This window comes from Dermacentor variabilis, chromosome 2, assembly GCF_050947875.1.
Source record: "Dermacentor variabilis isolate Ectoservices chromosome 2, ASM5094787v1, whole genome shotgun sequence".
Classification (NCBI taxonomy): domain Eukaryota; kingdom Metazoa; phylum Arthropoda; class Arachnida; order Ixodida; family Ixodidae; genus Dermacentor; species Dermacentor variabilis.
Genome location: NC_134569.1, coordinates 154086500 through 154111121, shown reverse-complemented (window position 1 = coordinate 154111121; position 24622 = coordinate 154086500). Strand labels below are relative to the sequence as shown.

The window sequence follows — 24622 nt, the reverse complement described above, 5'->3', positions numbered from 1 at the left end:
CTTTGAGGCAGAGGTACGGGGTGATGTAGGTGATGCGGCTGAGAACGAAGGCTTGTACCAACCTTATGAGGTTGGCTTCTTTCATGCCAGAGTGTCGGTTGGCAATTCTTGAAATGAGTCGCATCGTCTGCTGAACGCATGCTTCCAGTTTATGAATTGTGTTGCCGTTGCGCCCGTGAGCTTGCATGAAGAGGCCTAGTACACGGATGGTGGTCACCACCGGGATCGCGCCTCCTCCGGCTCGCACAGTGATTTCTGGGGATGGCGCAGTGTCGGATTTGCGGTTTGTAGGGGCTCTGAGTAGGAAGAGTTCTGATTTTTGCGGGGAGCAGGCGAGGCCTTTGTCGGTAACGTACTTTTCAACCGTGTCTACAGCTTGTTGCAGCGTGGTTTCTATATCTCCATCACTACCTTTAACCACCCACAGGGTAATGTCGTCGGCATACAGACTGTGGTGTAGACCTGGAATGTGATTAAGTTGTTCCGGTAATCTGATCATCGCTAAATTAAAGAGGAACGGGGATAAGACTGATCCCTGCGGTGTGCCACGACTTCCAAGAGGGATCTTGTCCGATTGTAGTTCTCCTATTCTTAGTTCCGCTGTGCGGTGGTTGAGGAAATCTTTGATGTAGTTGTAGGTCCTCTGGCCCACACCTAGGTACTGCAGATTCTCTAGTATAGCCTGATGCGCTACGTTGTCAAAGGCCTTTATAAGATCAAGGCCCAGGACAGCCCGGGTACCATTCTTGGGTATGTGGTCCAGAACGTGGTGTTTAAGCTGAAGCATGATGTCTTGCGTGGAAAGTTTTGGACGAAAGCCAATTATGGAGTTCGGCAATAAGTTGTTGTCCTCCGCAAAATTGTGGAGGCGGTTAAGTATAACGTGCTCCATGAGTTTTCCTACGCATGAGGTCAGAGAGATCGGGCGTAAGTTCTCGATCTGTAGTCGCTTACCATGTTTAGGTATGAATATTATTTGTGCATGCTTCCACTGCGAGGGGATAGAACCTGTTTCCCAACAGCGGTTGAAGTACTCTGTTAGGGCAGTGATAGATACGTCGTCTAGATTTCGGAGGGACTTATTCGTTATTCCATCGGGGCCTGGTGCAGATTTAGTTCGGATTTTGAGCAAGACGGCTCGTACTTCAGCCTCTAGGATGGGTGCGTCTAGGTTAAGATTCTCCGGACCAGTGTATGGTTTCTGGGGGATTTGTGCATTTGTGCCTATGTACCGGGTTTTAAGCTCTGTTAGGAGCTCGTCGTTCGTGCCCTGGTATTGGTGAGTGATCTTATTGAGGCTTTTCCTCTGCTCGGATTTACTCTTATCCGGGTCCATAAGGTATCGGAGGAGATTCCACGTTTTGGCTAGACCGAGTTGTCCCTGCATGCTGTCGCATACCTTTTCCCATTGGTTTTTGGTTAATTGGTTAGCGTATTCCTCGATTTCTATGTTAATTTGCGCGATGCGCAAGCGGAGTGTACGGTTTAGTTTATTCTTTTTCCAGCGGGTTTGCATGCTATTTTTGGCTTCCCACAAGTGCAGGAGGCGGCTATCCACCTCTACCAGACCATCGTCTTCAGGGATTTCCCTCGTGGCGCGTTTCACGCAATCTCTGAGATCGCCGATCCAGGCCTCGAGATCGTTTATATGCTCGGTGGCGGTTGTCTCCCGAATCTGGCGGAAGCGGTCCCATTCCGTGAGCGAAACTCGTTTGCCCTTCTTGCGGGGTGGACCCGCCTGAATGTGGATTTCTATGATATAATGATCGCTACCGAGGCTTTCCCCGGTATTAGTCCAATCATAGTTGCCTATGTTTTTGATGAAAGTTAGGTCGGGAGTGGTGTCAACACTGACACTATTCCCGATACGGGTGGGTGTCTGGGGGTCTGTGATGAGAGTCAGTCCCTGTTGTTGGGCTTCTAGCCAAAGATTACGACCTTTGACTACCTCTGTGCGGTAACCCCATGCAGTGTGGGGAGCGTTAAAGTCACCTAATAATAATATGGCCTTTTGTTGGGAGATTTTGAGAACCTTCCTGAATAGAGTTCCGAACTTGTGACGTCGGCACTTTGGGCTACTATAGACATTAAGAATGAATATGCTTTCATCCTCCTTACGTTTAGGAATGAGTTCAATAAAGACGTGGTCTATGTCGACTGCTTCAATATCATGTTTAATGACTGTTAGATTTCTGTGAACTAGAATAGCGGTGGTGGAATCCGACCCAGAAGCATTATAGGATTTGTACCCTGCCAATTTTGCGTGGCCTCCCGTCTCCTGAAGGGCAATGATATCAGGGGCCGCCTTACCCCGAAGGAACTGCTGAAGGTTTCCCCGTTTGCGGCGAAACCCACGGCAGTTCCACTGCCAGATATTGTAGTTAGGAGTGTGAGCCATTTTGAGGTGGCGAGGGTTCAGCGATCGGTTTGGAGATTTCGGATAGGGGTGGGCGGTCATAGGGTTTGGATGCCACGCCCTTAAGGGAGCCGGAGGCCGTGGATGTAAATCTCGACTCCCAGCGAAGTACTTTGGCTTCGGTCGTGGCTACCCGAGATTCTAGGTTGGTGGTTCTGGTTTCCAGAGCGTCTAGACGTGCGCTTATTTGTTGCAAGTGGGCACCATTCTCCTGATGTTGCTGAAGCATCTGGTTGGCAAGTTCAGTAAGCATATGTTCTAGTTTCTCGAATCTTGGGGATATGTCTGAAGAGTTGTCTGTATGATCTTCTGCCTTACGTTTATGTGGTGGTGCTGTGGTGTTGAGTGAGGGATTAGATGGTGGGGTTGGGCGCGGCGTTTGACTGCGCTCCTGTTGTTTTTGTTGTAATCGGGTGATTTCTGCACGCTGCTTAGTGATTTCGGTTCTCTGTTGTTCTATTAACTGCCTCATTTGTTGGAGTTCTGCCTCGAGAGCCTGCATCTTAGGATACTGAGCGTTGGGAGAAGAGACCGTGTTAGCCCAGCTCACCTGTGGACCGCTGTTGGTCGGGGTCGTTCGTCTCCCGGAACTCGACCGGTTCCGCGACGTCCCGTCGGAGTCGGTGGCACTCGGAGTTGAGCTTAGTCTCGGGTAAGACCGAGATCGGCTCCTACTGCTCGATCCTCCGGGAAAAAAGCTTGCACTGGTTTCTTGGCTGTTCTGCGTCGATCGGCGTTCTCGCGATCTACTTTGCCTGCGCTCGTTAGGGTGGTTCTGTGCTTCCACCGAGAGTTTCTGCCACTGTCGTTGTCGGATGATGTAGGGGATTTGGAAACGTTTCCTGCATTGCATTGAGCCGGAGAGATGGTTGCCGTTGCAGATAGCGCATACTAGTTCGCAGTCATGGTCTGTTGGCGGGTTTTGCTTGCCGCACCGGATACAACATTTTTCGTTCGGGGTGGGGCACACATCGTCCCGGTGGCCGACTTTTCGGCAGATTCCGCACACTTCGATCTTCTTCTTGTACAGAAGGCATCGGTACGTAGTATTTCGGTAGTTGACGTAGTGTGGTACTTCTTCACCTTGAAAAACGATGATAACTGAGGACGTCTTGCCCATGCGCCTGGCGTGCAGGACCCGGGGGGTATTACGCGCCAAACTTCTAATAATGTCTTCTTGTGTGTCGTAGTCCGGAATCCCATGGATGATTCCTTTGGCCGAGTTTTCGGGCGCCGTAATGTACGTAGTCATGCTGAATCTCTTCTCCTGTAATTTGAGCTCCTTGATTTGGCTGTATTTGACGGCGTTGTCTTCTCTTGGTGTGCTGACAATAATGATATTTTGGCTGGTGTTGATTCGGATCGTGTCTTCTAGCTGCGTTGCCACTTCCACAGCGGCCGTTCTCATGATGTTGTCGGTGATGAGCGCGGAGCTCCAGCCGGCTGTATTGAATCCGTCATGCGGTCGGAGAACCACTTTGAAGTCGTCTTCTGGCAGGGGTGGGGGCTTCGGCACTTGCCGACGCGGACGGGACGACGGAAATTTACCCGATATTTTAGATATGCAACATAATACATTTCATTCCATGTATCCGCTCTTGGCCTTGACTGCGGCCTTTAAACGCATTGTATTCCCAGGAAAATGTTTCTCCATGCTCGCTACAGCGATGCTTTCAGGACTACCATGCTAGTGTGTTGAAGGGCATAGCCCTCCTTTTTAAGAATAGCCCACACACAGTAGTCTATAGGGTCTATTTCGGGGTAGCTCGCCGCCCATTCTTCAGCTGGAATGAAATCGGGCGTGAGAGCGCGACTCTACTGCTGGGGTGGTGATCTGCTCTTCGATTGTTTTTGCTAAGGCGCCGTTCTGCATGTTGCAAAGTCCAACACTACTTGCCGAACTGGGACAGTGATAAGAGCAGCAAGTGAAGCTCTAGAATATCTTTGAGGTATGAGTGAGAGTCGATCTTTGCCCCTGTTGTCAAAAAAAAAAAAAAAGAAACAAGATAAATGCGGCCAGTGGTGGTTACCCCAGCTCAACCATGACACACATCGCATGGGCGTTTCGAAAAACTGTCCAATTGGCTTTGTTAGCGAACTCTGACGTCGAAACAAGCACACGAGAGTTGCGACTGTTGTGGCGGGTTTCCAGCCTGAAAATTTTCTTCCAAGTGTTCCCCATTCGCCGTCCGTACCAACAGCAGCCGGCATTTTCCCCATCTTCCTTTACCCTACACTTCCATCAGTCCTCTGGAACTTATAAGGAAACGCCTTAAGGTCCCTTCGCACGGCTCTTGTCGTTGTTGCCGCCAACACAATCAGCTCCGAGACCGCATTTATGATACTGCTCCGTGGCTGTCATTAGATTGTATTCCTCAGAATGTTATTAAGGTGACAAGTGGCCACAGAGACAGGACGACCACTGCGGGTTGCGTCCATAAGAGTGCCACGCTTGAGAACCCGGTGGACAATCTAGCACTGAATTTTTTAAATTTTGGCGACCTCGGAAGAAAAGTGTCCGGCCTCGATCAATGACGAGATTGCGGGTCGATGTCATCCAGGATGAATCATTTTCCGAAAAAACAAGCAAGCCAGCATCAAATATAGTAGAATTACAGAAGCAAGATTTAAGAATGTTTGATGAAAGTATGTGCCGAACTGTTAAAAAATATTAGAGGCACAATTTTTGATAGAAGCGTGTGACATTATTTACGGCGCACCTTGTAAATGCGAGTGTGCGTGACGAAGACGACGACTGTAGACGGCGGGAACCACAGCATGACGACGATGTGATCAAGGCGCGAAAACGATGGCGGTATGATGTAGTTTATGAACTTAATTCTCTCATTTATTCACGCCTCAATTCCCGTGCTGCTATATCACTTTAAGATCTAAGATTGGGATAGTTTGTTCTGCACAGTTCAAACTATAACATCGCCACTTCTTCAACGACGACAGAACCAAAGAACAGAGAGACAAACGCTGACTCTCGACTAGAATATTTATTGCAAACGTGCAATAAAGTGCCGTTCTTCTAGCTTATTTCTTCATTGTTTCTTTGCATTCCGCAACATGTATATATATTTCGTTCCCAATAAAGATCCTCGGTTGAAAATCGGCGCTTGTCTTTCTCTGTTCTTCAGTTTTGTCCTCGTTAAGAAGTCGTGGCGATGTTGTACTTTGTGTTGCCCTGAAAATTTGCAAACTTCTGCAATTCCTCCAGCCGTAAACGCATTTAATGCGACAGCAGCTGGTTCTCATATCTTGTGCCGTCACTTCCTCCAGAATATTTTTTTTCAATGTGCAATACGTCGCCTTTGTCCGCTACGATATAGGTTTTTTCGATTCGCCATGCACTTCAGGAACTTAGTTCCCGCCACCTCAGTGACATTCTTGTTTGTGCACAACCAGCGTAGCACAACCTACGCGAGCCTTGCTCTATAGCTCTCCGATAAGTGCAGAGAATACTCTGAACTCGTCCTGCACGGAGCCTGCACTGTGTAAAACGAATGGCGACACCTACATGCCGCCCTGTTGAACTGGTGAAACGAATAGCGAACTGCAGCAGTTCCTGCACTAGTAGTTCGGAAAGTGCAAGCGAATAGAATGGGCCTAGACTTGTTTGCAGCGGCCTCCGAAATAAGTAAACACACACCGCTTTCACAGCGCTCGTGTTGCAGAAATCCCTGCATAAGTTGCCTAGGGCCAAACTAGCGCGATAGCTGCACAGTTAGCGCGTCCGACTTCTAACTGCACATTGCCGCAGGGTTCGTGAACTCGATCCCCAGTTGTAGGGAAAGTACGAGCAGGCCGCCTCACGCCGACACTGAACGCGAAAGATCGGTGAACGGGTACACCTAACCCAGTTTTGGCTCTCACTTAGCTGCTGTTGCAGTGAAAAATCCGCCGCTAGAAGGTGGGTGCCAATACTTAGGAGGAGGCATACGCGAAGAACGACGTCAACTTGCAGCGAAGCCAAGGCCCGCAAGGGTCTCCAGTTGAAACATTTAACCGGTGGTGGGTGCCTGCATATAAAAAGCGCTCTGCGCCTTTCGACAGAGAGCGCCTTAGTGGCGACTTCCCGAGTGAATTCGTGCGATAGCCACGACACGAGTAAGCGCCCGGGCAGCATTCGACGTCCGCGTTACCTGTTCTGAAGTTGAAGATAACGTCAGCGAAGAAGAGCAGGTCGGAGGCGATGTTGAAGATGCGCCATTCGAGTCGCTCCTCCTGCACGGTCTCAAAGTAGGCCACGTTCAGAGGCACGAGGATAACGCTGGCGAAGCTCATCACCAACATGCACAAGTCCCACGCGTTCCTGCGCCCAACGGACGTTCGTTAATGAGCTTGATCGGCGGGATTTGAGCATCAGCGAATGCTACGCTTAACAAATGCTGCAAGAGTGAATCCTGTTGCGGCAGCAGGATTAAAGTTAGAACGCTTCAATCAAGAAACACTACGAGAGTCTGCGATTTCGACAAAGAACGAGATATAATGGCGACAGCCAATGGGAAAGTACCTTTAAAAATTTTGAAAAATGCATCAATGGTGTCATCGTGAATTCTCACGATGACGCAAGTTTCGAGATACTAATTTCCAAAGTTTGCACAGAAATGCATTCGTGCTCCCGTTACCCTTGTCCTTCAGTGCATAAAACGACGCTTTGTTAAGAAAGTAAGTTGAACGACAGTGCACATTTACCGCAAGTATGACGGCGCATATCTCGTAAATGGTGTCATCCGCACAGTTCTTCCCAAGTGCCTTCCAGTCTCACCCGCCAGAATTTCTAAATTGCAATATGGCGCCTAAGGCGACGGGCTAAAAAACTTAATGAGTAAATTTTTGTTAATTAGTCGATGGTGCATTTCAGTTTTTCGTGCAAGTAATGTCCGTCTCTTCGAGTAGACCAGCTTATGGACTAGAAATGTGCTGTCTGCGACAGGCAATTTAAAAAAAAATTTGACAGTGTTCGCTGAAACACCCTGTATAGCTCACAGTCTGGAGGCTCATTGCGTCGCATAATGCGAACGCTTGCAGAATACTCGCACTGCGCTGCATTGCAACTCGGTGGCGTTGTGGTCACCGACCGACCGAACAAGCATACATTAAGCGAAACTCGCAACTGACCTGCGTAATGACTGTCGCCAGTAGAAAGGAAGATGAACATTTTTTTTCACGCAGTTTTTTGCTAAGATGGAACCATACCAACTTGCACAGCTCTCTGTTTAGATGAACATTAGGACGGTTTTCTTATGCGACCATATACTACGCAGGACTGTCGAAGAAGCTGCAACTCGTGCGAAGGACGAAGGTATGTGATTCGATGAAATGTTTGACTGGCGTAAACGGTAGAGCCACCTAAAAGTGCGCAGCCAGAGCGTTTCGGATGCGCGCTTGTCACGCCTGTATTGAAGCGCATAAGCCGTGTTTACAAGCGTTGTAATTGCCGTGGGGAAGAAATGGACTCTCCTGCGTGCAAATAATAAAGGTCTGCCGTCGATTCCGTCACAAAATCAGGGCTTCACAAACCTCTCCTAAATTCGCAAGTGACTCTGACGAAATAAAACATGACGTGTCGAAGGCTAAACAAACTGACGCAAGCGATCCAGTCTTCATTAAATTTGCACCTACCATTAATTTCTTAAAGGGCGACAACACCACATGCCTTCAAACTCGGCCACTCCCACGGCGCAAGCCCTATCTGCGACGTTATGCCCTGTTTGCATGACACCACAGTATTTCCGAATACTGAAGTCAATGGGCGCGTCCTCTGTTACACGGTGACCCATCGCATTGGCTCAGTGGTTATGACGTTATGCCGACGAGCTCGAAGACTCAGGTCCGACTCCCGACTTCGGAAGGAAGTTGCAAAACGCTCGTGTTGCGGGTGGTCGGAATTAATCCGCAGCGCCCTCCCCCTCCTCTATGGCGTAAGCCGTCCGTTGCTTGAGATCGATAAGGTCCGCAATTTCATCTGTAATCTAATATCGCCCGCACTATATCAGTAGGGCGAGGGTTACCCGATTCAGAGGGATTCAGAAATTTGCGAAAGGCCTAAATTTACTGTTCAGTGCAATATTATCATAATCCCAGAAGTTTGCGTAGGGAATTATTCACTGTATATGAAGTGAGTAAAGAAGCGTCACAAGCTTCATGCACCTTATTTTGGACTGGCAACACTGAGCATCAGGATTCATTCAGCAGCGCTGAAAGTTGGAGTAGTTGGTACGGGTTCATTTCTAGTGTAATGGTGCAGTGGAAAGTAAAAAGAGGGTGGAAAAGGCCGACACTGGGTAGACAACTAGCGCCGCCTAATTTCATCGCCCAATCGTGACATCACTTCGTGCCAACTCGTGTTACTATAGTTTCGGATTGAACCCTGAGCTGAGAGCCGGCGATTGTATCCACCGTGTCTACTTATTTCTACGTCCCCAATCGTTCAGTTTCTGTGGCACCATTAGACGAGAAATGAGAATTGAGGACGCGTAGCTTTGCGAGATTCGTTTGATGTGGATCATGCGCCCGACCAAACACACGTCCCGCCCTGCAAGAGCAAAATGTCACGTGGCGTACAGAATTAAGGAACCGAGAACAGCGCGCCAACCTGAAAGTGGTCTTGGGGTGTATCATCCACGGGAAGTGGCGCTCCTCGCGGATGGAACGACCGTCGAGAATGCTTTTGTCGTCGTAGTCTAGAGGGAACACGAAGCCCTGTCGCTTCCTCGGCGGGAACAGGAACGTCTTGAGCTGCCGCTTGAACATCGCCACGAGTCGACGCTCCACGTCTTTGTCCTGCGTCGACAGAAGAACGCGTCACCAATCGGGCATAGTATATGGCGAACTGATACGCAAGGCCGCGCTACACAAGTTCGAGTCCCAGCGGTGGTTTGAGGAAAAGTTTTGTTTCTTACCCTCCTATCGCGAGCACGAAGCTGACGAGGAAGTGACCTGACGATGACGAAGCGATAACGTCGATGACAATTGAGACGACACGACGGGCGGACGGAAACGGCAAATCCACTTTTATGCTCTTTCGAGTTTTTTAATGTATTTACTTTCAAGGTCGTTCATGCATTACAGGAAGACGGGGATGACGATGGAAAATAAGAAAGTGGAGAAAAAAATACCACGAAGTTGTTAGGTAGGGGTGACGACAATGTGCAGACATTGTGACATCTTAGATGGAGTCGACGGGAGACGACAGGAGACGACGGGAATAAACGATGCAGATTAGTTCTTGAAACTGGGATACCAACCTTGTGTCTGCGTTCAATGCGCGGTGACACGTAGTTATGAGCCATTAGCAATGGTGGTGTCCTGTTTTCATTGGTAATCAGGTTGATTCTTAGGAATCGTCTGTGGCAGGTAGCGTAATTTTTGTCCTTAAACTCGATTATTCTAAGAGGTGGAAATCTAGAACGAGAAATCTAAACACATACTCAACTAGCAAAAAATTCACTAAGCAACTTCTTAATTAGTGATTTTACGGTATATATTGCAATTTACGAATTTTAGCCGGTGAGCTTGCAAGACATATCCACTTGAACTTATTTTCCGAGAATGACACCAGTTTCGAGGTATTTTCCAAAGTGTGGAACGAAATACATGGGAGTTTCAATTATTTTTGTGCTTCGATGCATAAAAGATTGTTTTGGTAAAAAAGTAAGTGGAAGAACGATGCACGTTTACTGTCGAATTTGCTGTAGCATGTCTCCAAACTAGCGTCATTCTGGAAATCCATCCCAAGTGGATATGTTTTGCAAGCTCATCGGCTACAATTCGTAAATTGCAATATGTGCCGCGCTAAGTAATGAATTGAAATGATAATCAGTGATTTTTGTTAATTCGTTGAATACGTGTTTTGATTTTTCGCGAAAGTAATGTCCGCCTCTCTGGATAATCCGGCTTAAGGACTAGGATTAACAGCAACCTGCTATTCTGAGAAATTCCATGAAACTTAAGATTATCACCCTGGGTTTTGTGAAATACACTGTCGCAGTAGCACCGTTTAGCGTGTTTGTTAGAGCTTACTGAATTTATTGAAATCTCGGGTGGCCTCGATTCTAGGCCGACTCCCGAAATTCGGAAGGTCAGAAAAGGCAAGCTGAAAAAAAATGGGAGGGGGGGCTTCGGCTGCCAAAATAACATGCAGCATCCTTGAGATGCTGGAGCTTTCGATGTGCTCGCATCCTTAGATGGGCCGGAATTTCATCCCATGCCACCGCGACCCAGTAGTTTAGTATAATATGCTGACTAAGCGAAGTAGGCTCGTCGAAGTACATTGACAGGCTTCCTGAACTTCTTACGAGTGATGCCTCAAACTGTTGTGACTTTCTTTATTTCCATCTGTATGACTTACGTCGATACGGACACTCCCGCTTTTCGTTGTGTTAAGAGATCACCAACATCTTCGTGTATCTCGTGGCAGAGACCTTTCTGGGGTCAGCAGTGCCCGAATAATTCCTCACAAACCGTATCCTCGAATATAAGCCGACCCTCGAGGTCCGTAGCATATTTTTTTAAGGAAAAGTGTAGGCGTGCGTTAGAGTAAATACGTTAAGCCCTTCCAGCCGCGCGAGTGCGCTTTGAAACTTTCGTTCAATTTATTATTATTATTATTGTAGGGCTTAATGTCCTGGCGCTGCACAGTCGGTAGTAGAGAGTTCGGGATTAATTTTGACAACCAGTGTATTTCTAACGTGCACTTAAATCTAAGTACATCAGCGTTCCTTTTTTAATACTTTTTTTCATTCGCCCTTTGCGAAATGTTTCCATCTATCGTGATCGATTCTATCATGACATCTGCAGGGTTGGAGTGACGCCTGCCACCGGCAAAAGATGCCGAGTGGGAGTGGGGTTATTCTAACCCAGGTACATACAAATTAGGAAAACCTACTAAGCTTCAAGAAGACACTCCCTCACCAGAACAGGAATTGGCCTCCCAGGTGCAGTATTCGGCCACCCCCTCCCACATGGCTCACTCAATTACCCAATGGCCCTCAGTCCCCAGCAGCTGCGGAGCACCTGACCAAGGTGGCGGTCAGACCTGTAACGCAGCAGAGGGTGCTAAGACTCTCTGGATCCGGACAGGCCGCCAATAGAAACTGACCCTTGCAAGGTTTAACAGCTGAACCCTCCCGAGTGAGGCTGGCTTAGCAGGACTCTTTGAGGAATTATCAGACATTGTTTGGGATATCATCAGCCTTAGTGAGATTAGAAGAACGGGCGAGGCTTATACATTGCTGAATAACGGACATGTCCTCTGCTATAGAGGTCTTCTAGATAAGAAGCCACACGGGTTAGGATTCCCAATGCGTAAGGACATAGCGGGCAACATTGACGAATTCTACAAGCATTAATGAGAGGGTAGGTGTAGTCGTAATCAAGCTTAATAAGAGGTATAGATTAAAGGTAATACAAGCCTACGCTCCAACATCCAGTTACGACGATGAGGAAGTAGATCAGTTTCATGAAGATGTTGAATTAGCGATGAGGAAAGTGCAAACTCACTATACTATAACAATGGGCGACTTCAATGCAAAAGTGGGGAAAAGGCATGCTGGGGAACAAGCAATTAGCAACTACGGCATCGATTCTAGGAACGCTAGAAGAGAGATGCTGGTAGATTTCGCAGAAAGGAATAAGCTTCGAATATTGAACACCTTTTCAAGAAGCGTAGCAACACAAAGTGGACCTGGAAAAGCCCCAATGGTGAAACAAGAAATGAAATTGACTTCATACTTTCTGCTGATCCCTGCATAGTGCAGGATGTAGAAGTGATAGGCAGGGTAAAGTGCAGTATCATAAGTTAGTGAGGGCTAGGATTCACCTCAATTTGAAGAGAAAGAGCACAATTGGTCAAGAAAAAATAGGTAAACCTTGAGGCAGTAAGGGTAAAAGCAGACAACTTCAGGCTGGTACTTGCAAACAAATATGCAGCCTTAAGAACAGAGAGGTGATGATGACATGCAGCTAATGAATGAAACTGTAACTAGGCTGACTTCAGAGGCAGCAATTGAAGTGGAAGGTCAGGCACCAAGGCAACCAGTGGGCAAACTCTCCCAAGTAACAAAGGACCTAATTAAGAAGCGACAAAAAATGAAAGTGTCCAACTCAAGAGAAGATATAATTCACGGAACTGTCAAAACTGATCAACAATGCGAAAATAAGTGAGATTCGAAACTATAACGTGAGAAAGACTGAAGAAGCCGTAGAAAATGGACGCAGCCTGAAATCAGTGAGAAAGAAACTTGGCGTAGGACAAACCAAGATGTACGCACTAAAAGATAAGCGGGGTAATATCATCAGCAATCTCGAAGATATAGTAAAAGCAGTGGAAGAATTCTATACTGACCTGTACAGTACCCATAGGAGTCAGGATACCTCAATTACAAACAGTAATTAACAGGATACAGAAACTCCTCCTATAACTTGCGATGAGGTCAGAAGGGCCCTGCAAGACATGAAACGAGGAAGAGCTGCAGGAGAAGATGGAATAACAGTCGATTTAACCAAAGATGGAGGATGCATATTGCTTGGAAAACTGGCGGCTCTTTATAAGAAGTGTCTATCGACTGCAAGGGTCCCAGAAAATTGGAAGAATGCAAACATTATACTAATCCACAAAAAGGGAGACGTTAAAGAATTGAAAAATTATAGGTCCATTAGCTTACTCCCAGTATTATATCAAATATTTACTAAAATATTCTCCGGTAGAATAAGGGCAACACTGGACTTTAGTCAACCAAGGGAACAGGCTGGCTTCAGGAAGCGCTACTCTACAATGGATCACATCCATGTCATCAATCAGGTTATCGAGAAATCCGCAGAGTACAATAAGCCTCTCTATATGGCTTTCATGGATTACGAAAAGGCATTTGATTCAGTAGAGATACCAGCAGTCATAGAGGCATTACATAATCAAGGAGTACAGAACGCTTACGTAAATACCTTGGAAAATATCTACAGAAGTTCTACAGCTACCTTAATTCTACATAAGAAAAGCAGGAAGATACCTATAAAGAAAGGGGTCAGACAGGGAGACACAATCTCTCCAATGCTATTCACTGCGTGCTTAGGAATAAAGCTATTAAACTGGGAAGGCTTAGAAGTAAAGATCGATGGCGAATATCTCAGCAACCTTCGGTTTGCCGATGACATTGTTTTATTCAGCAACAATGCAGACGAGTTACAACAAATGATTGGCGACCTTAGCAGAGAAAGTGTAAGAGTGGGGTTGAAGATTAATATGCAGAAGACAAAGATAAAGATAAATAGCCGGGCAAAGGAACAAGAGTTCAAGATTGCCAGTCGGTCTCTAGAGTCTGTGAAGGAGTAAGTTTACGCAGGTTAATTAATTACAGGGAACCCTGATCATGAGAAGGAAATCACAGAAGAATAAAAATGGTTCGGATCGCATAAGGCAGACATTGCCAGCTCCTGACTGGAAACTTACCATTATCATTGAAAAGGAAGGTGTACAATCAGTGCATTTTACCAGTGCTGACATATGGGGCAGAGACTTGGAGACTGACAAAGAAGCTTGAGAACAAGTTAAGGACCGCACAAAGAGCGATGGAACGACAATTGCTAGGCATAACGTTAGGAGACAGAAAGAGGGCAGTTTGGATCAGAGCGCAAACGGGTATAGACGATATCCTCATGACATCAAGAAGAAGAGCAGGGCAGGTCATGTAATGCGCCGGTTAGACAACTGTTGGACTATTAGGGTTATAGAATGGATACCAAGAGAAGGAAAACGCAATCGAGGACGACAAAAGACTAGGTGAAGCGATCAAATTAGGAAATTCGCGGGCGCTAGTTGGAATCGGTTGGCGCAGGACAGGGGTAATTGGAGATCGCAGGGAGAGGCCATCGTCCTGCAGTGAACCTTAAACAGGCTGCTGCTGCTGATGATGATCGTGATCACGGCTAGATGATGAGGTCACGGCTAGAGGAGAATCTTACGTGCCTTCAACGCCTGTCGCTCGAGTTGGTGCGCTCGCATGTCGAATTCACGTTGTGAATCTCGTTTGTAGCACACTTGAAATATTTGTAATGCACTGGAAATTACGCTAGCTGTTTCAGTAAATTACTCTTCTACAGTGCCAATAAAGTTAGTCTTAACGCGAGACGATGAGAAAAACAAGAACAGAATAAAAGTGGGAGCCAACGTTTTGACAAGTCGACTTGTCTTCAAGGCGACATGAGAGGAGTGTGAGGCCACGAAACACGAAAACGAAACACGGGTGGCGACGATGCCTGGAAGTTCCTGCATCAGATCAATGTTACGTCATAGATTTTGACGACATCTGCTTGAACCCAATTGACTTGTTATCGGTAAAGACTGATCAAATTGCACTCTAAAGAAGTAAAGACTGAACTCCCAAGTTTTAAAGAATTTATGCTTTATATACTGAGCCGGGGCAGTGGAACAAGTATGATTAGATGATCAAGTATGATGATCAGTGGAACAAGTATGATCAAGTAGTAGATTAGAATTCATGACGTCAATATGACGTATCAGGGCTGAGACTTCGGCATCAAATTCGATAAATTGAGTTTAGACCTACTTTTAACATTCCAATAATTAGCATATTACCTTGGCTGTGAAAGCAAATGAACAAAGTTTTAGAATAATGGTTCATCTGCCTGAGCTGATTCGGTCGTTCCATTTAGTGTGCCCACTCCCCTGTAACGTGAAACACCAAATTAGTTCTTCCAAGACACTATACACGAGTTTCATCGGCGAAAAAAGGTTGCCTACTACTGGCTTAAGAAATGACGGCTACTTTACTCTTTAATGTCGCGTATAAGTCACGGCACTATCGAAGTCATTGTGATTTTCTGGAGTCGACAATATTTTCGGTTTTGACTGCTTTCGCGAAACAAAAGTCGCCAGCCAGTTGCAAAGTTAAGTTCTGGCATGCAATATAACCCTTCTTTATTGATAAATGTACCAAACCAGACACGAAAAGACACTGTCGAGATTTATGACGTCAGGGGAAGCTGGTGCGGAAACTTGAAAGCGGCGACGTCACCTTCCAGATTGGATTGATATTCACTGGATCAAGCAAGGAAACTGAACATTCCATTCGAGATGAATCTTTCAAATTCGACACGATATTCAATATTTTAAAAAGATAGGGCTGCACTAAAATATGACTGCCTCCGAATTTGCCACATAAACAACTGCCTCCAAGCTCTAGTAAAAAGTTAATGAACATTATTTGTTAATGAGTCTTTTGGTACTAACACTATCAGCGGCGAAGTATGTCCACGTGCTTGCGTGCGTGCGGGTGGGTGCGCGCCCGCGCCCGATTACGTACGATCTCTTTGGCGGGCTGCTCCGAATCGGTTTCTTCGGGCGCAGCGCTGTCCCACAACGGACGTGATGTTCCGCGATCCGGCGAGGCGTCTGTGCCTTCCGCCTGCACGTTGGTTTCACGCACTTCACCCCAGGAGACGCCGTGAGATGCCCTGGATGCCTTGGAAGCTTTGGAAGACTTGGAAGACTTGCTTTCCCTGGTCCGCTGCTCCTCGGACGACAGGGCTTGCGTGTGGTCCGGGGACGACGGCACATGCACCGGTTCGGGCGCCCACTTCACCTGCGTGTCGTCAGCGGCGGACGCCTCCTGTAACTGGTCCGGCGACGACGGCACTTGCGTCTGGTTCGAGGACGACAGAGCCTGCGTATCTGGGGACGGCTGATCCGGCAACGGCTCCGAGGACGCCATTGAGCGTCTCGTGCGGCGAGAACCGGACTTGCTCCGGCGCCTGGAACGCTTCCTCTTTCGTCCCATGACGGGCAGCCGCTTTGCACGAGTCGCACTTCGTTGATGTCAGCTAGCGATCGAGTCGTATCCGACAGCAGGCCACTCTGGATATTACCTGGATAAGTTAAAAATGGATTTTCTTTCGTGAAAAGTTGACACGCTCGCGTTGGCGTTTATTTATTTATTTATTTATTTATTTATTTATTTATTTCCTAATGCGCACAAAGGATAGGACAAGAGAGCAGCAGGCACCGTTGGCAGCGTCTCAACCAGAGCAGCCCAGGCAAACTCGAGCTCGCACCCCCCGGACGACCGGCAATTTGGTTGCAGCGCCAGGCATTCCTCTCCATTACATCTTCCATCGCAAAATCGCAAAAGGAGCTATCCTGGCGCCTCATGGTGACGATAGTACGAATGGGTTGTAATACGGCTTAACGCTATGTACGTGGACGGTTTCGCGAACACGACAGCGTTGGTCCGTAGATGGCGTAACAGGCTCGACGATATAGTTCACAGGCAGTGTCTACGCTACAACACTAGGGTCTTTGATGTTTGGAGACAAGCTTAGAGGAGATGCCAGCAGGAACAGGTGGAACCCATAGCCACACAAAGTAGTCTGGAAGAAAGTGACAATGCGGGTGGTATCGTGACGACGAGATTTTTGTTGTCACTGTTCGACATTTGTGGCGTAGCGGGCGAGCTGACAGCATTCCTCGGCGGTGCGTGCAGCTTCAGAGATGGGCGTGCATTCGGATAACTCTGACGGGTACGGAAAAATAGTATCGAGAGTGGTTGAAGGTTTGCGGCCATACAAGAGGAAGAATGGGGAAGAACCTGTGGTCGCCTGTGGAGCAGTGTTGTAGGCGTATGTCATGAACTGCAAAATAAGGTCCCAATCTGTGTGGTCAGAGGCAATGTATTTGGAGAGCGAGGCGCCAAGAATGCGGTTGAATATTTCCGTCAAACCACCAGTTTGAGGATGGTAGGCGGTAGTGGTGCGATGAACGATGTTACATTCAGCAAGGAGCGCGTTTACGACTTCGGATAGGAACACACGTCCTCTATTGCTCATAAATTCGAGAGGTGCGCAGTACTGGAAAATGAAGTTTCGCAGGAGGAAGGCTGCTATATCACGGTCTGTGGCAACTGGCAGAGCGGCTGTTTCTGCGCATCGCATCAAATGATCGATGACGACGACTATTCAGCGGTTTGCGGATGCCATGCGCGGAAGGGGTCCGTGCATGTCGATGCCTATGCGATCGAAGGGCCTGGCAGAGCACAAAATCAGCTGGAGTGAGCCAGAGACAACATGACCAGGAACCTTGCGGTATTGGCACTGAGGGCACGATCGAGTGTATTTGCACGCAAAGGCGCGCGTGCCACGCCAATAAAACCCTAAGTGAAGTCGGGCGTACCTTTTGAAGACATCCGCATGCGCACAATGTGGGTCAGCGTGGAAGGCAGTAGATATTTCACCACAATGATGCCGAGGTATGACCGCAGCAGCCACTTGCAGTCATCATACAGGTATTTCCGGCGATAGAGAAGGCCGTCCTGCATCTCGATGGGAGAAGCTGGACGGTGCAAAGCTCGAGAAGGTGGAGGAAGAATCAATGGGCTTGAAAGGAAGCGCAAAAGAGCGCTAATCCAGGCGCCTTTGCGTTGTTGCGAAGCTGTGTCGCAGCCTGCTGGGAACGAAAGTACTCCGACAGGGGCAGACAGGCAGGCTACGACATAGGTAGACGCGGGCGAACATGAAAGCGCGTTGGCATCTGTGTGGCAGCGGCCAGATCTGTAGACAACACGCGTGTCGGAACCTTGCAACCGCAAAGCCCAGCGAGCTTATCGATCTGAGGGGTCCTTCAACGTGTACAGCCAACAAAGAGCATGGTGGTGCGTAATTACGTTGAAGGGACAGACATAGAGGTAGCTAGGGCCGAAATTAACAAAGTGCCCAGATAATGGCCAAAGATTCCTTTTCCGTAACGGGATAATTCATCTCTGGTTTGGTGAGGGTGCGGCTTGACTATGCAATGACGTACTCGTGAAAGCCAGATTTGCTGTGCGGGCACAGCACTGAGTTTAACACCGCTGGCGTTGGAGTGTACTTCGGTCGGAGCTGTAGGATCGAAGTGACGCAGTATGGGCAGCGAGGTTAGTAGACGACGCAACTCTTGAAAGGCATCGTCACAGGCGGGCGACTAGGCGTAATTGTTAGAGTCGCTCCATGGAAGCTGACTAAAGAGAGCGTTGATGGACGCAAAATTCCGAGTGAAGTGGCGAAAGAGTAAGAACAGAGGCCAAGGAAGCTGCGAAGTTCTTTTATGGCGGAAGGTTTGCGAAAATCAGCAACTTCACGGAGTTTGGCGGCGTCAAGAAGAATAATGTCTTTAGATACCACATGGCCAAGTATTGTGAGCTGACTTGCGCAACAACGGCATTTCTTCAGGTTGAGCTAGAGGCCGGCGTCAGTTAGGAACTGCATCACTTCCTGTAGCCTATACATAGATGGGTGGGAAAATCGGGTGAAGAAATGACGTCATCTAAGTCGCACAGGTTCGTGTTCCACTTGAGACCACGCAATAGGTTCAAATGTTCCGGGGGCGTTGCAAAGCCCGAAAGGCATGACACGAAATTCATACAGGCCATCTGGCGTGACAAAGGCCGTTTTAGGTTAGTCGCTTGGCGTATGGGAACTTGCCAATAGGCGCTGCGTAAGTCGATAGAAGAGAACAACTCCGCGCCTTGAAGGCAGTCAATTCTCAGCAAAGGGTAAACATTCTTGCGAGTGATTTGTTAAGTCGACAGTAATCGACAGTCAGTTTGAAAGTGTAGAAGTTGGGGCATTTGCTACGGTTCGCCGTGCTTTTCTTAGCTGTCGTCTGTATACTGGATGCAGCTGTAGTGGCGCCGAGGTTATTCGTCAGTGCACACAGAGGCCGTTAGGGAAATGGTTGAGAGCCGTGACGGCGTCGCAAGACATGGGTGGCACGACAGATGACAAAGCATGTGTAGAAAGTGAGTTTCGTGAAATTGGGCCGTGCCGGTGGGTCCTTAATCGAGGGAGGTAATTCCGCTGGATGTCGCTTTTTCAACCCATGTTGCTGCAGAGGGCCATCAACCGGTAGCTGTTTGGTCAAGCTGGTATAACGTGGGCCAATTAACCGACAGGGAGTGACTAAAAACGCTTGCGGGGTTTGGCGAGATGAGTGTTGCTCTCGTAGGAGCGGGGAAAGCAGACACAGTCAGAAGATGTACGCGCTTTTCGTGCGGTTGTTTGACCGAGCGAGACCGAGCCTTTAAAAACCACGCTCACGATGAGAGAGAGCTTGCCTGGGGAATCCCAAGCGCCCAGCCGGGCGCTTTGCTGTGGAAATAAACGCTGTCCTCCACCAGGCCCTGGCTGTTCTTTCGCAGTGCCAGCATGCACTCGGGCCATCGAGGGAGAGGGGTAACTTTGGACCACCACCACCACCACAAACCCCGAACAAACATCCGTCCCTAACTTCGACATAAAAACAAATCGGCCCATCCTTCTTAACTAGAAGAACTGAGGATGACCAGGGGCTATTTAAAGGCTGGATGACTGCCGCGCTTGAGCATATTGGCTACTCGTCCAACATGCTCTGTCGTGGTGCTCGTCAATACAGACTGTCGTACTCGTCCATGCTCTACATGGTGCTCTGTCGTGGACACACGGCACGGTCTTTGTCACAGTGGCGCATTGGTACCCGTGTCGATGCGCTGACAAACAGATGGCGTGCGGCCCATGGAAACACGCTGGCAGTCAAAAGAATGACAGAGCTTGCCGAGAACGCGTAGCAGCTGGGCGCGTTGGGAAACAGTCAACGCGTCCGCGATGGAGCTATCTAGAACATCGGTCGAAGTAGGCTCTTTCGCGGCCTTACAGGTCACTCTGGCGGCCTCATGAGGGATGATGAAACCAGATGGCATGTCAATGATGGCGGCTGGGTCGGCACACTGAACGCGGCCAACGCATTCCCCGCGAAACATAGTGATGGAATATGACAATTGGTTGGATACGTGCAGTCTGCTGACGCCGTCACAAATTTCTAAAAAAGCAAAATGCAGCGGGGCACATTTGCGACGAACGATGACAGATGGGGTAAAAAGCGCTGTTGCGTTAGCGGCGATGTTGCAGGACACGGTGCCAAGGGCAGAGGAGTACGGAAGTATTGCAACGTCATCTGCAACAAGTACTTCATCTTCACGAGCGTCAAGAAACGGAGCGTTGCAAAGCGTTTTAATGTCCACTTTAGTACGACTACAGTCGATGACGGCCTTATTAGCGGAAAGAAAGTCCCAGCCCAAAATAAGAACGTGGGCTACAAAAATTGGACGCTATAGAGGAGGCCGTTAATCACAACGCGAGCAGTACAAGCAGCCACCGGCGTGATGCGGTCTGCGCTGGCAGTGCGAAGTACACGCTTTCGCCACACCCTCCTCCGCTTTCCACCTCATGGTTCCGCTGCACCCTCCTCTCCACTTGCCTCCTTGCGTCTTTCATCCCCCGTTGCGCTCCGCGTTCGATTTCATCTTGCGCTATGCTCGCCAAGAGCTGCACTCTAAAATGCCCAGCGAGGTTCTCGACTGCAGAATCGAGACCTTCCCAAGGCATTGAGCGAGAAGAAACAGGGGAACCGATTGGCTCAATTTTGGTTGGTAGCAAATGGAGCCAACGAACATATTGCAACCAAAGAAGAAAACCTTTGTGACGTATGAGGATATGACGTCACGCGTACGGCGTGACGACTGCGGCTTGAAATCATACAAGTTTCATACAAGTTACAATACATGTTTCATACAATAATTACCAGAGGGAACTCTGGCGCTAGTGTTTACGGGTGCTGCAAGCGGGGCCGTTTAGTCAGCATGAGAATAATGGGTATTACATGGATTTGCCGTACCTTTATCCTTCTGGCTTCAAACGGCTTCGTGGCCTTGTAAAGTCATTTTCAACGAAGTACTGTGTAACAAATAAACATTAAAGCAATTGTCCGACGGTAGGATTCGAGCACAGGACCTCTAAGCACAGAAGCCCGATATTGAAACCATCAAGCCGCAGACGCATGCATCGACAAGTGGCATAAAAGGCCCTTATGAATTTCTTGCGGGCAAGCCAGCAGATCCAGACGCTTGGCGCGTATCGATTTGGCCACCTCGGCAGACTGAACCACCGCCGCAATCAGTAGCAGAGCCTTTAACACTTCGGAAAAGTATAGAGTGCTCTGAAATTTAGAACAATTCAGGCAGATAAGGCATAATAAGGAAAGCCACCAGAACGTCTGTATTCATACGCATGAACATCAGATAAATCCATGTACTTCCCATCATTCCCATGGTGACTGAAGAATTTCATCGCCATTGTTCCTTCCATGAATTATTGTAGGAAACTTTGCGATTGAAATGGTGTTGCACAGCCACTCACAGATATATGGGCGTTAAGTCTAGCACGGAGAACTCGGGAATTATGATCTTTAATGAAGAGACGAGCAATTACGTGTTGTAAATTCAACAGCAAGTCATACCCATAGTGAAGCAATATAAGTACCTCGGCGCATACATAAACGAAGGGAAGATTTACTCAAGCACCCACCAAGATAATCTGAAAATAAAGGGGAAGTGGAATGCAGCAATTAATAACCATAGACCACTTTGGGGCCAAAATAAATTTAAGGTGGTTCGTGGAATCTGTAAAGGAGTAATGGTGCTAGCGCTAATGTTCGCGAATGCCATTCTGTGCTTAAAATCGGATATCTTGTCCAACCTGGCAGTAAACCAAAGATCGGCAGGCCGGTTGGCTTTGGGAACCCACGGAAAAACCACAAATGAGGCAGTGCAGAGCGACATTGGTTAGGCCTCGTTTGAAGCCAGAGAAATGGAGAGCAAAATTAGCTTTGAAGAAAGACTTAGAAACATGGATCAAAATAAAAGGGTGTCTGAAGTGCACAAGAGCTGCACGTGAAAAGCGTGGACACGGAATGAAGCAAGAGGTCAAGAAAGTTGGCAATCCAGTACAGAGTAACTGAAAGTCTAAATAGACAACCAGGAGCCATCAGAAAGAAAGTGAGAGGCACAACGGAGACGTGGAATTAGATGCGCGGAATGGAAACAAAAAAGACCTTGGAGATTTACAATAACATGAAGAAAGAAATCCGAAGGGAACATCTGCACGATAACACGAAGGGAAGTGCCCTGCTATTTGAGGCTCGAGCTGGTTGCCTGTAAGGATAAAACCATACCGGAGCCAATATTCGCAACTAGATGAGGCATGTGTACGCTGCAGCAAAAATCCAGGGAACACTGAGCACATCCAAATGGAATGCGAAAGGATTCGCCCAGTGAGACCCGTAAGGAACGTACACCTTCCAGAAGCGCTTAGAATTGGAGTGGACGGATGCATTAATCGGTCAGAAGTCGAGATAAGCAGGAGAGCTTTGGAGTATTGGCGGAAAGAAAGCTGGGAAGAAATTGATACGACCGGATCCGTTACGGGCATAGGTAGATGTACAAGGTAGATAGAGAAGTTCTGAGGAAGAGAAAAAAAAGATGAAAGAGACCTGTACACAAATGCTAGAATGAAAAGCACCTATAGCATACATGAGTAACTCAAGGAAACCCTAGGTGACTATTTATCACCACCCCGCTTCTAAGGGGATGCCAATAAGTCATTATCAGAGCCAGCTTCTGAGCTACCAGCACTTCCGGAAGTGTAATCTATAAATCTAGAATAACCTAACGTTTATTTACCTAACGTGTTATTTTAATGGTAAATTTGGGTGTCCATCCGTTCCTCCACGCAGGATTCCAAGAAGCTTTAGATCCGGGTCACAGTAAGCCCGCGCCACCCGAACGGTGGATCACGTTCAGGAGCAGTGAGAGAGAGGAGGAAGCGAGGGCCGAGGGATGCGTACTTTCAATCATGCCCGGATGAACAGCCGCCGTATCACACGACATTACAGGATTATAGCATACTGGCTAATCAAGAGCGCGAGCCAGACAAAAGAAATGGTGGACTACGAAAGCGACCGCTGCAGTGACCGTCGCTTGCAAGACAGTAGTCCTACGCCAGCGCAGCAAGTTTTCAGCACTGTGATAAGATGCTGCCTCTGCTTGCCTCTGGACTCAAAAGAGTGCCTTTCGACTCAAAAGAACAAGGCATACACTGCCTCGTCGCCGTTGCCGAAGTGAGATATACAAAGACCCACACAGTTACGAAACCGCCTTGACGGCCGAGCCGACACCGGCAAAAGCGCGCTGACAGAGCTTCATATCGCTCGCGCGACCGGAAACCGGCCGGATTTAGTCATTGCTCCGACTTCGTCGGTGGGGACGCTTCTGGGCGCTGCAAGTAGGATTCAGCGACCCGAAACAAGCAATCGAATGTAGCCGGAGCGCACTTTCTCAATCACCCCGAACGAGGTTACTATACCTGTGGAGCGCTGTGAGACGACCACCTGAATATGCCATAAATCGACCAAGCTCGAGAAATCATAGGGGCCTAGCCTCTTGAAGCTCAAAGTGCTCGCCCCCTATTCTCTTGATAACATCCAGAGACGGATTGAGGTTGTCAGTCGCCGGTAAGCTAAGCCGCTTGATTAACCGTCTAAGAAATAAAGTACATTCTGGGTTATTGATTGCGTCTAGAAGAAAGTAAAGATGAGGCAGAAGGAAATACTCACTTGATTTTGTGACAGATTCAACACGTGCACAAGGTTGAAAGCTTCAAACGCGGGTAGGTAGGGACAATAATACGCGACGGCTGACCACTGCGACCTTTCTTCTTCCTCTTCCTTGCCTTTGGTCTGCAAAGCACGAATCCGTGCCAATAATTCTAATTGTTAGGGATAACAAGGAATTTAAGAGGGACCGATTGATCTTCGAAGTCAACTTGTTTGCACGTTGTGATAGCTAACACGTAGTTGTATAGTGGGAGAAGCAACAGCATCGGTTACATATTTAGCTAGGTTTTGGAGATCGTCATCTTCCTCCTGCTGCTTCACGTTTTTGTTGTTTTTTATATGTAAAAACATTTGAAGGCTGGCTAGGCCAGAGCCGGCTATCTCAATACCCCAAGGCCTTCCTAAAATACCCGACGTCTTCCCATCCCAATGGGAAGCCACCATTTCCAACACAGTCTTGCACGACCAGCAATACCTGATTGACCGGGCGAGCTGGATAGCAGCAGCAAATGGGGCTCTGTAATGAGGGATACACCTCCTGGGACTTCATTACAAGGTAATAAATAAAGTTTTCTGCTGCTACTATTGCTACTCGTTACACAAGCAACAATAACTAAGGAAAAAAGAAGAAAATATATAAAAGCATGATGCACACCCGAACGCAAGCGTAAAAGTAGCGTTAATCTGCAGGCATCAGCACCGAAAGCATAGACGACTCCCCTCATTGC

The 24622-nt window shown here is 47.9% G+C and overlaps 1 protein-coding gene across 1 annotated transcript in view; it reads right to left on the bottom strand.

Moving 5' to 3' along the window:
• LOC142571036 (potassium/sodium hyperpolarization-activated cyclic nucleotide-gated channel 1-like) overlaps window positions 1-23974 on the bottom strand; it is a 50438-nt gene extending 26464 nt beyond the window's left edge. The window contains exons 1-4 of the mRNA XM_075679336.1: window positions 23895-23974; window positions 15745-16306; window positions 9021-9208; window positions 6565-6734 (exon numbers count right to left, since the gene is read on the bottom strand). Coding sequence (XP_075535451.1) covers window positions 6565-6734; window positions 9021-9208; window positions 15745-16218 — 832 coding nt within the window. The 5' untranslated portion in view covers window positions 16219-16306; window positions 23895-23974. The remainder of the gene's footprint in view (window positions 1-6564; window positions 6735-9020; window positions 9209-15744; window positions 16307-23894) is intronic.
• Window positions 23975-24622: the final 648 nt, after the last annotated feature.